This window comes from Aquarana catesbeiana, linkage group LG07, assembly GCF_042186555.1.
Source record: "Aquarana catesbeiana isolate 2022-GZ linkage group LG07, ASM4218655v1, whole genome shotgun sequence".
NCBI lineage: Eukaryota > Metazoa > Chordata > Amphibia > Anura > Ranidae > Aquarana > Aquarana catesbeiana.
In genome coordinates this window covers 94921339-94933932 of record NC_133330.1, presented here as the reverse complement: position 1 = coordinate 94933932, position 12594 = coordinate 94921339, and the positions used below count along the sequence as shown (strand labels likewise).

The 12594-nt window shown below is 42.0% G+C and overlaps 1 protein-coding gene across 2 annotated transcripts in view; it reads left to right on the top strand.

Annotated features, from left to right (window-relative positions):
* STIMATE (STIM activating enhancer) overlaps window positions 1–4433 on the top strand; it is a 139597-nt gene extending 135164 nt beyond the window's left edge. For both annotated transcript variants that reach the window (XM_073592504.1, XM_073592505.1), the window contains exon 8: window positions 1855–4433. In XM_073592504.1, the coding sequence (XP_073448605.1) occupies window positions 1855–1971 (117 nt within the window). In that variant the 3' untranslated portion in view covers window positions 1972–4433. The remainder of the gene's footprint in view (window positions 1–1854) is intronic.
* Window positions 4434–12594: the final 8161 nt, after the last annotated feature.

Here is a 12594-nt window from a genome sequence, read left to right as displayed (position 1 = left end):
CGTATGAGTGCTGCCAGTATTGCTGCAGAGGTTGAAGGGGTGGGGGGTCACCTTGTCAGTGCTCAGACCATACGCCGCACTCTGCATCAAATTGGTCTGCATGGCTGTTGTCCCAGAAGGAAGCCTCTTCTAAAGATGATGCACAAGAAAGCCCACAAACCGTTTGCTGAAGACAAGCAGACTAAGGATATGGATTACTGGAACCATGTCCTGTGGTCTGATGAGACCAAGATAAACTTACTTGGTTCAGATGGTGTCAAGCGTGTGTGGTGGCAACCAGGTGAGGAGTACAAAGACAATTGTGTCTTGCCTACAGTCAAGCATGGTGGTGGGAGTGTCATGGTCTGGGGCAGCATGAGTGCTGCCGTCACTGGGAAACTACAGTTCATTGAGCGAATCATGAATGCCAACATGTACTGTGACATACTGAAGCAGAGCATGATCCCCTCTCTTCAGAGACTGGGCCGCAGGGCAGTATGCCAACATAATAATGACCCCAAACACACCTCCAAGACGACCACTGCCTTGCTAAAGAATGTGAGGGTAAAGGTGATGGACTGGCCAAGCATGGCTCCAGACCTAAACTCTATTGAGCATCTGTGGAGCATCCTCAAATGTAAGGTGGAGGAGCATAAGGTCTCTAACATCCACCAGCTCTGTGATATCATCATGGAGGAGTGGAAGAGGACTCCAGTGACAACCTGTGAAGCTCTGTTGAACTCCATGCCCAAGAGGGTTAAGGCAGTGCTGGAAAATAATGGCGACCACACAAAATATTGACAGCGGTTTAGACATTTATGGCTGTGTGTTGAGTTATTTTGAGGGGACAGCAAATTTACACTGTTATACAAGCTGTACACGCACTACTTTACATTGTAGCAAAGTGTCATTTCTTCAGTGTTGTCACATGAAAAGATATAATAAAAAATGTACAAAAATGTGAGGGGTGTGCTCATTTATGTGAGATACTGTATTAAACTGCAAGTGAACATATTGTCACTGAAGTTGATGTGTTGAAAGCAGAAAAAATGGGCATTGCAGTTTGTTTTGTTTCCAAAAACGTCGGCATTGGGCACATGTGCATCAAAACTGGACCACAGAGCAGTGGAGGGAGCATGCTCAGTCTGATGAATCACATTTTCTTTTACATCAAGTGGATGGCCAGGTGCATGTATGTGTATGTTGCTTATCTGGGGGGGGGGGGGGTGTCACCAGAATGCAGTATGGGAAGAAGGCAAGCCAACAGAGGCAAGACAGGGTGATGCTTTGGGCAATGTTCTGCTGGGAAACCTTGGGTCCTGCCATTCACGTGGATGTTACTTGGCACTTGCCATCTACCTAAACATTCTTGCTAAGTACACTCTTTCATGGAAACAATATTCCCTGATATCAGTGGCCTCTTTCAGCAGGATAATGCACTCTGTCACACTGCAAAAATGGTTAAAGAATGGTTTGAAAATTAGAATAACGTGTTTGAGGTGTTGACTTGATCTCCCAGTTCTCCAAATCTCAATCCAGTCGAGCATCTGTGGGATGTGCTGGAAACACAAGTCCTATCCATGGAGGCCCCACCTCCCAACTTACTGGTCTTAAAGGATCTGCAACTGACGGCTTGGTGCCAGATACCAAAGCTTACCTTCAGAGGTCTAGTGGTGTCATGCCTTAGCGGGTCAAGGCTGTTTTGGTTGCATAAGTGGAACCTACTCAATATTGGTCATAAAGTTATGGCTGGTGTATATATGACATTTTTTATTCTTCCCATAGTTAAACTTTGATACTTGCTTGCCTAGGAGGTGAAGTATATCTTGGAACTGTGAAGCTCAATGCCATAACTATATTCTCTCTTTATACTAGATTCTCATATCGGCTGATGATGAAATGGAAGAATCTGACGGTGAGGAGGATCTACGTAGGTTAACAAACTCAAAGTCTGTGAAGAAAAAGAAGCACCGCTTTGGCCTACCTGTATGATACCACTTCCGGTGTTTGCACAATAATGCCTCTACTGAACTGAGGCTTGCAGGAGGAGATGATCTGGCTTCTTGGCACAGGAACTCTACAAGCCGCTACCTCTAATGTTCTGTTGGCTTCATGGATTGGGGTGATGGCAGACTGTTTTTAACAGTCACTCTTCCCGGTAGAGTGTGCTAAGGTTGGGCACAAAACTTAAGTTGCACTACAAGCTGCCACCCTCCTGCACACCCTATACAGGCAATACAAGGGAGAAAGTGCAGCTGCCTGTTTGTTTTTAAAGCAAACAAAGGTTATTATCTGTTCAGTAACCCTTTCCAATATGGCAGTTCATTCCAAATTTAGGTAATGCAAACTATACTTTTTTTAATTGAGGTTTTTGCTTTTGACCATTACTTTTTTGTTTCTATCTCATATTCTTCACCATATTAACAGAGTTGAAGTTTCTCAATTATTTTTATATGAAATCTCTTACAAGCTGACTATCAAGCTCTGCAGCCACTTACAGCTAAATGTGAATGTTGAATTTGTCCACTCAAATGACCCAAATTATTTTTGGGCATTGCAGGTGTTTTAGACATATCTTTTTCTGAGCATTCCAATATAATTCTCTCTATGCATTATTACATTATTTAACATGGCTGGCATCTGCAGTAAGCAGCACAAACCTCTTAGCTGCTATGGTAATAATATCCATTCCATACCTATGTTACAGGACAATGTCAGAATTATCAATTTGGATCTTTTATTTTTGAAAACTCTAGGTACTTCTTTTCTGTTTTATGACTTTTCAGAAGATGTCTGTGCTGCATCTGTTGGTCAAGGAAAAATATGGTATACTTTTTTGTATCTGTCTTTTGGAATCAGAATGTTTTAAGAACATAACTTCAGTAGGTATCAATCAAACTGAACTCATCCAATTCTAACTGACTTTTAGACTTTTCAAATGCGCCTTTGCTTGGACTTAAAGGTATAGATAATATTTGGAAAGGATCTTGACATCATATACTAGGAATCCAGTGTACCTGTCTAACATGGCACCTCCTATTAACAACAAACACTAATTTATGTATTCAAGAGACATACATCGAAGATATGGATTGATGCTGATCATCTGTTATGTTCAGATCAAATGTAACTTATGAACAACGACTTAAGCACCTGTTTTATCCTATCTACAGCCTGAGGGATCCACAGTATCGCGTTACTACTTAACCCCCTTCCCCCAACCCCAAATGGAAGACTTTGCCTTAATTTTGTTTTCACTGTTACAGTCACTTTAGCGTTAGACCACTCCCATATACCTTTGCTCTCAGGGCTGACAGCAAGCTATTGCTGTGCAATGCTTTGCTTTTCTCCCTGGATCCTTTAGTGTTCTGCAGTGTGTCCAGTTTGTTTTTGCGCCTTTTTAATTTATATTTTCATACAAATGAGTGTTTTCTTTTAAAGGTCAAAAAGGGTGACAAAAACATTTTTGTTTTGTTTTTCATATAAAATTGTGTGCGTTTTACAAGAAATACATCGGCGGTACAAAATACAGTTCTGTTTTTCCTTTTGTGTTTCCAGTCAGCAGTATTTCTGTCCAAGATTGGCAGTCTGCATGCAGCTTACATGAAAAATAACCCATTTTGCAGGACATGCTGATGTTTTTTGTATCACAAGGCTGATTTATCAGAATGTGGACGAACAAAAGTGCAGCTGACGTAAGCACTCAAATTCTAACTTTCGGTTTCCCATTAAGTGTGGAAAGTAAAATTTGAATTCTGATGTGTTGTCATGAACATCAGCCTCAGTTTTTTCTATTGTTCAAGTTTTTATAAATCAGCCTCAACTGTATGTTTGGTCTTCAGGGATTGTTAACCCCTACTCTGCCAAAGACGACCAGGTCTTAAGTTACAATGTACTACAAGAATATTGGCATACTGTTTATTATATGAGGGTTCAGCTATAAGTGAGATTTAGTAGCATCTGACAGCCCCCCAACCCCAAAATGCAATACATTAATTTCACGGTGTTGAAATTGAGAAGACATTTAAGGATTATTCTTGTGCTACTAAATTATTAAATGTGCATGTAGTGAAGTCACTACATTTAAAGGGAATGTGTCACAATGCTAAGTGAGTTAGAGGGTAATTTCACTAAATAGCATTCCAGCAGTGCAGGGGAAAAGTGAGTGAAGTGCTGGGCAATTGAGTCTGCCTATCACAGCAACAAAGGATATGCTGAAAATAACTGGAGGTTTTGGATGCAACGATTTAAATAGGCCAAACAGTGGAAAGATTTATGTACTTGTAACACTCGCCCCAAAAGCTTTTCAGAATGCTGTTAAGTGGAGTTTTCCAATACTTACAAGATCCTTGTATCAGATGTATGCATTTTAAAACAAATCAGTGAAGTGTGATGAACAGAGGTGTTTTTTGTCTCTTCATTATAAATACAACTTTTCAAATGTTGGTCATAAATCATGTTTGTGATTTATTTATTTTTTTGTTTCTTGCATGTTTTGATTGTTGCTTTAATGTTGGGCAAAACTAAGGTAAAATTATTTGAAAAAAATGTTTTTTAAAGATTGTAATGTAATTGAATAATACACCAATAAGAGCCATAAAGTAAAGTTGGCTTGGTGGCAAATTTGCATGTGGAAAACGCGCTAATAGTACAGTGGGGACGGAAAGTATTCAGACCCCCTTAAATGTTTCACTCTTTGTTATATTGCAGCCATTTGCTAAAGTCATTTAAGTTCATTTTTTTCCTCATTAATGTACACACAGCACCCAATATTGACAGAAAAACAGAATTGTTGACATTTTTGCAGATTTATTAAAAAAGAAAAACTGAAATATCACATGGTCCGAAGTATTCAGACCCTTTGCTGTGACACTCATATATTTAACTCAGGTCCTGTCCATTTCTTCTGATCATCCTTGAGATGGTTCTACACCTTCATTTGAGTCCAGCTGTGTTTGATTATACTGATTGGACTTGATTAGGAAAGCCACACACCTGTCTATATAAGACCTTACAGCTCACAGTGCATGTCAGAGCAAATGAGAATCATGAGGTCAAAGGAACTGCCTGAAAAGCTCAGAGATAGAATTGTGGCAAGGCACAGATCTGGCCAAGGTTACAAAAAAATTCTGCTGCACTTAAGGTTCCCAAGAGCACAGTGGCCTCCATAATCCTTAAATGGAAGACGTTTGGGACGACGAGAACCCTTCCTAGAGCTGGCCGTCTGGCCAAACTGAGCCTTGGTGAGAGAGGTAAAGAAGAACCCAAAGATCACTGTGGCTGAGCTCCAGAGATGCAGTCGGGAGATTGGAGAAAGTTGTAGAAAGTCAACCATCACTGCAGCCCTCCACCAGTTGGGGCTTTATGGCAGAGTGGCCTGATGGAAGCCTCTCCTCAGTGCAAGGCACATGAAAGCCCGCATGGAGTTTGCTAAAAAAACACCTGAAGGACTCCAAGATGGTGAGAAATAAGATTCTCTGGTCTGACGAGACCAAGATAGAACTTTTTGGCCTTAATTCTAAGCGGAATGTGTGGAGAAAACCAGGCACTGCTCATCACCTGTCCAATACAGTCCCAGCAGTAATGCATGGTGGCGGCAGCATCATGCTGTGGGGGTGTTTTTCAGCTGCAGGGACAGGACTGGTTGCAATTGAGGGAAAGATGAATGCGACCAAGTACAGGGATATCCTTGACGAAAACCTTCTCTAGAGTGCTCAGGACCTCAGACTGGGCCGAAGGTTTACCTTTCAACAAGACAATGACCCTAAGCACACAGCTAAAATAACGAAGGAGTGGCTTCACAACAACTCTGTGACTGTTCTTGAATGGCCCAGCCAGAGCCCTGACTTAAACCCAGTTGAGCATCTCTGGAGAGACCTAAAAATGGCTGTCCACCAAAGTTTACCATCCAACCAGACAGAACTGGAGAGGATCTGCAAGGAGGAATGGCAGAGGATCCCCAAATCCAGGTGTGAAAAACTTGTTGCATCTTTCCCAAAAAGACACATGGCTGTATTAGATTAACCCTTTCATGACTAAGCCTATTTTTGAAATTTGGTGTTTACAAGTTAAAATCCTTTTTTTTTTTTGCTAACATTATATATATATAGAGAATCTAGAGAATAAATTGGAGATTGTTGCAATATTTTATATCACACGGTATTTGTGCAGCGGCGTTTTAAACGCAAATTTTTGGGAAAAGGGACTCTTTCATGAATTTTAAAAATCCAAACAGTAAAGTTACCCCAATTTTTTTGTATAATGTGAAAGATGATGTTATGCCGAGTAAATAGATACCAAACATGTCACGCTTTATAATTGCACGCACTCGTGCAATGGCGAAAAATTACGGTACCTAAGGATTTCCATAGGCAACGCTTTAAATTTTTTTTACGGTTACCAGGTTAGAGTTACAGAGGAGGTCTAGTGCAAGAATTATTGCTCTCGCTCTGACGATCGCATCGATACCTCACATGTGTGATTTGAACACCGTTTACATATGCGGGCGCGACTTCCGTATGCATTTTCTTTGCTGCGCGGGGACAGGGGCACTTTAAAAAAAAAATTTTCTTATTTATTTTATTTATTTTTATATTTATAAATTGTGTTTTAAAAAATTTTTATTTTTGATGACTTTTATTGCTGTCACAAGGAATGTAAACCTCCCTTGTGACAGTAATAGGTGGTGACAGGTACCTTTTATGGAGGGATCGGGGGTCTTAGAGACCCCCGATCCCTCCTTTTCACTTCAAAGTATTCAGATCGCCGAAAACCATGATTCTGAATACTGTGTATTTTTTTAAAACCGCCGCCATTGGCAGCCAAGTAAACGGGAAGTAGCGTCATGAAGTCGCTTCCGTGTTTATGATTAGGAGGCTGAAACGAAGCCGCCCATGGCTTCATTCCAGCCCGCCCCCAGCCGCCAGGGGAAGCTGATTGGTCACCGGGCCTCCCGATCGCACGGGAGGCCCGGTAAGAGCGGCGGGAGGGGGGACATCCCCTCCCGCTCCTCTGGTATAACAGTCGAGCGGCTTTTAGCCACATCGGTTGTGATACTTGGATAGCCGATCACCCGCTCTAAACAACGGTACCGGGGTGATGCCTGCAGCTGCGGGCATCATCCCGGTATAACCCCGGAAAGCCGAGTACGCACATCTGTGTACGCTCGGCGGGAAGGGGTTAAAAGGGTGCTTCTACTAAATACTGGGCAAAGAGTCTGAATACTTAGGACCATGTGATATTTCAGTTTTTCTTTTTTAATAAATCTGCAAAAATGTCAACAATTCTGTGTTTTTCTGTTAATATGGGGTGTTGTGTGTACATTAATGAGGAAAAAAAATGAACTTAAATGATTTTAGCAAATGGCTGCAATATAACAAAGAGTGAAAAATTTAAGGGGGGTCTGAATACCTTCCATCCCCACTGTATATGTGTAAAACTTTTTTTTGGGTGGAATATGGAAGGGTTAGATAGAACATCTGTCAAGCTTGTATTGCTGTCGATTTCACCATTTGGGGAGAATCGCCCTCTGTATTTCTCTTGATGACCATTGTCACTGAGCAGAAAGTGATGGAAAGTCAAAAAATTTACATTTGTCATCTGGATAGGAGAGGATACCAGTTTTGGTGAAAACTGTGAAAGGGGATTTCACCAATGGGACACAGACAGCAGAAAGAATCACTCAGAGGGCTTTTAATAATTTCCTATTCTACAGTGCCTCAAATGACACATGGAGTGGTACAGGTTTTGCTCCAGAATATCCCTGTATTTAGCACCATCCATCTTTCCCTCGACTCTGACCAGTTTCCCAGTCCCGACTGCTGAAAAACATCCTCACAGCATGATGCTGCCGTCCACCATGTTTCACTGTGGGGATGGTGTTCTTTGGGTGATGTGATGTTGGGTTTGCGCCACACAGCGTTTTCTTTGATGGCCAAAAAGTTTCATTTTAGTCTCGTCAGACCAGAGCACCTTCCTCCATACATTTTGGGAGTCTCCCACATGCCTTTTCGCAAATTCAAAACGTGCCATTTTGTTTTTTGCTGAAAGTAATGGCTTTCTTCTAGCCACTCTGCCATAAAGCCCAACTCTATGGAGCGTACGGCTTATTGTCGTCCTATGTACAGATACTCCAGTCTCTGTTGTGGAACTCTGCAGCTCCTCCAGGGTTACCTTAGGTCTCTGTGCTGCCTCTCTGATTAATGCCCTCCTTGCCCGGTCCGTGAGTTTTGGTCTGCGGTTGTCTATTGGCAGATTTGCTGTTGTGCCATGATCTTTCCATTTGGTTGTGATAGATTTGATGGTGCTCCTAGGGATCAGCAAAGATTTTGGATATTTTTTTTTATAACCTAACCCTGACTTGTACTTCTCAACAACATTGTCCCTTGTTTGGAGAGTTCCTTGGTCTTCATGGCAGTGTTTGGTTAGTGGTGCCTCTTGCTTAGGTGTTGCAGCCTCTGGGGCCTTTCAAAAAGGTGTATGTAATATGTAATAACAGAGGTGGACATCATTTCACTGATTATGTGACTTGTAAAGGCAATTGGTTGCACCAGAGCTTTTTATGGACTTCATAACAAAGTGGGTGAATACATACGCACATGCCAATTATCTTTTTTTTTATTTCTGAAAATTTGTTTTGTGTATATATTTCTCTAATTTTACTTCACCAACTTAGACTATTGTGTTCTGATCCATCACATATAATTCAGATTAAAAAAACATTGATGGCTGTAAGGTAACAAAATAGGTAAAAAGCCAAGTGGGGGTGAATACTTTTGCAAGGCACTGTATATAAAACAACAAAAAAAACTTTTGGTTTAAGCAATGCTTTAGGGTTTTATAGAGGAACTTCAGTGAAAAATCCACAGCAGCCACAGATATTGGCGATGACATTTAGGAAGTTTATTTTTAAAAGCTGGCTGTATTTTTTTATGTAATTTAATAGCACACTGCTTACCTGTGCTGTGTGGGCAGCCATTTTATGTAAGGGCAGGTGAAGTCGGTGGGCATTTCTTCCAGGATATGCATAACATACACAGACAGACCCACAGACACACACCCTCAATGTCACCTGCAGTTCTGATCACACAGTGATGGATGTAGAGATCTCCTTTGCTGCCAATGAACTGACCTGATTTCTAGAGCTCTGTCATGCAGGCAGCAGTGCACTTGTCCCCGGCTGGTGCACTCCTTGCTGCCCTTCCCAGTGTTTTGACATGCCCCTCCATGTTTCAGTTTTGTTACAAAGCACTTCAGAGAACATGACCATAAACATAGAGGGTTGAACGCCAACAAAAGGATTTTAAGGTGAGAACACAAATTCTATTTCCTTTCTCACAATTGAGGGACACTGAATTCAGAGACATTTTGGGAAGTCCAAAAGCAGTCCAGCTGTGGGGTGGGCAACAGAGAAAACTAAAAGGCCCACTAAACAAAACAAATGAAAAATAAAACAAGACTGTAACCCAAAGAGCTGCCTTAAAGGACCTTGTGTCTAAAGCTGGTATTACATGAGTTTTCGAAAATCCACCTGGTAAAACTCATGTAGCACAAGCTGCATCCAGACTATGAAGGTAAAAGTCCTTCTAATGTACAGTCAGGTCCATAAATATTGGGACATCCACACTTCTCTAATCTTTTTGGCTCTATACACCGCCACAATGGATTTGTAATCAAACGAACATGATGCAGTTAAAGATGTGCTTTAACTGCAGACTTTCAGCTTTAATTTGAGGGTATTTACATCCAAATTAGGTGAACGGTGTAGGAATTTCACCAGTTTATATATGTGCCTCCCACTTTTTAAGGGACCAAAAGTAATGGGACAGATTAACAATCATCCATCAAACTTTCACTTTTTAATACTTGGTTGCAAATCCTTTGCAGTCAATTACAGCCTGAAGTCTGGAACGCATAGACATCACCAGACGTTGGGTTTCATCCCTGGTGATGCTCTGCCAGGCCTCTACTGCAACTGTCTTCAGTTCCTGCTTGTTCTTGGGGCATTATCCCCTCAGTTTTGTCTTCAGCAAGTGAAATGCATGCTCAATCGGATTCAGGTCAGGTGATTGACTTGGCCATTGCATAACATTCCACTTCTTTCCCTTAAAAAACTCTTTGATTGCTTTCGCAGTATGCTTCGGGTCATTGTCCATCTGCACTGTGAGGCGCCGTCCAATGAGTTCTGAAGCATTTTGCTGAATATGAGCAGATAATATTGCCCGCAACACTTCAGAATTCATCCTGCTGCTTTTGTCAGCGGTCACATCATCAATAAATACAAGGGAACCAGTTCCATTGGCAGCCATACATGCCCATGCCATGACACTACCACCACCATGCTTCACTGATGAGGTGGTATGCTTTGGATCATGAGCAGTTCCTTTCCTTCTCCATACTCTTCTCTTCTCATCACTCTGATACAAGTTGATCTTGGTCTCATCTGTCCATAGGATGTTGTTCCAGAACCGTGAAGGCTTTTTTAGATGTTGTTTGGCAAACTCTAATCTGTGGTGAACCCTCTGTATTCACTCTGGTGAAGTCTTCTCTTGATTGTTGACTTTGACACATATACATCTACCTCCTGGAGAGTGTTCTTGATCTGGCCAACTGTTGTGAAGGGTGTTTTCTTCACCAGGGAAAGAATTCTTCGGTCATCCACCACAGTTGTTTTCCGTGGTCTTCCGGGTCTTTTGGTGTTGCTGAGCTCACCGGTGCATTCTTTCTTTTTAAGGATGTTCCAGTTAATTTGGCCACACCTAATGTTTTTGCTATCTCTCTGATGGGTTTGTTTTGTTTTTTCAGTCTAATGATGGTTTGCTTCACTGATAGTGACAGCTCTTTGGATCTCATATTGAGAGTTGACAGCAACAGATTCCAAATGCAAATAGCATGATTGAAATGAACTCTGGACCTTTTATCTGCTGCCTTGTAAATGGGATAAAAAGGGAAAACCACACACCTGGCCATGGAACAGCTGAGCAGCCAATTGCCCCATTACTTTTGGTCCCTTAAAAAGTGGGAGGCACATATACAAACTGTTGTAATTCCTACACCGTTCACCTGATTTGGATGTAAATACCCTCAAATTAAAGCTGAAATTCTGCAGTTAAAGCACATCTTGTTTGTTTCATTTCAAATCCATTGTGGTGGTGTATAGAGCCAAAAAGATTAGAGTTGTGTCAATGTCCCAATATTTATGGACCTGACTGTATTTCCATCCCTCTGTCAATCTCTAATACGACAATGTCTTGGTTGAGGTGAGAGGCTGAAACCACCTTAGAAAGAATAGGAGGCTAGCAGCCTCTAGAACAAGATTCCAGTTACTGAGATTCGGCCCTTGATGGTATTCTGGGCAAAATTCTCATCCAGGCCAAATTGTAAAATGGTCAAGAAAGGACCCACAGAATATTTTCTAGGATGAAAGTTTGAAAGGCCCCATGGAGAGTCTGCTGGGAGTATGATCAGGTCAAAGAACCACATCCACCTAGTCCAGCCTGGTGCTATGAGGATCACCGGAAATCCCGCTATTTCTATCCTGTGTAGCAGATAAGGAGGAATTTTAGGGGAGAAAAATTGTAGATTAGGCTGTACTGATGCCACTGAGCCGCCATGGGATCTTTGCCACTGGAGACAAACCAGTCCAGTTTGTCATTGAACGTGGAGGCCAACAGGTCCACATATAGTGTCTCACTCCCTGCAACCCCTCCAGGTATAGGGCCTTGTTCCCTCAAGTCCAGGCGTTGGAGGCTTAGGATGTCAGCCTGCAATATTTCCACGTTGTGGATGTAAAAGGCTGACAAGGCTGGAACATGAAGTCTTGTCCACGACAGAATCTTTTCTTTATCTCTTGTCTCTCTACGACTCTTCCTCAGCCTAAAAGACTCATTTGTGAGGATTCTTCATGGGATCGGAAAGATATGTGTTAACTAAATCCAAAGCTGGATTAGTGGGCCAGCAGAATGGAGACAACCTGATCCTTGGCAACAAGCAAATTGCTTTGTCCAGAGACTGAAGCAATTTGTTCCACAATGACAAGATGTTGAGTTGTAGGGGTCTGAAGTGGAACTGGACAAATAGGAAGGCCTGGAAGGAAAAACGCCTGAAATCTTTTGCCACAGGAAATGGGGCAATAACCGCAGATCCAGAAGAGCTGCAAGGGCTGCATAGAGGTTCGCTAATACTGGTGTAACATATTACTAAAGGTGAAACCTATCCTTTAAACTCTGGTACATTCTCTACAGGAATAGTCAGTGCTTTATTAAGACATGACACTGCTGTATCAAATGGTGGGAACTGGCCATTTCTTAATAAAGGTGTTAATAGTTTATTAGAAGAAGTTTTCCTGTCTCCATACAGGACTTCTGAGAGTGGCATGCTTATCGCAAAAGTTATTGAAGTCTTAGGGCCACTGTTTCTCAGCCAGGGTGCCATCTGGGTTCCCCCAAGGTGCTGAGAGCACGGACCCAGTTTGGCCTGGTTAAGTGTCATGAGTTGCTATGGTGCGGGCGGGCTGGCCACCAACACCATAAGAACCAATGACACTCCAGGGCCAGGACTCACAGTGTTTTCTGTGGCAGCTACGACTCTGATGTGAAGAGGGGACTGTTTGATTGG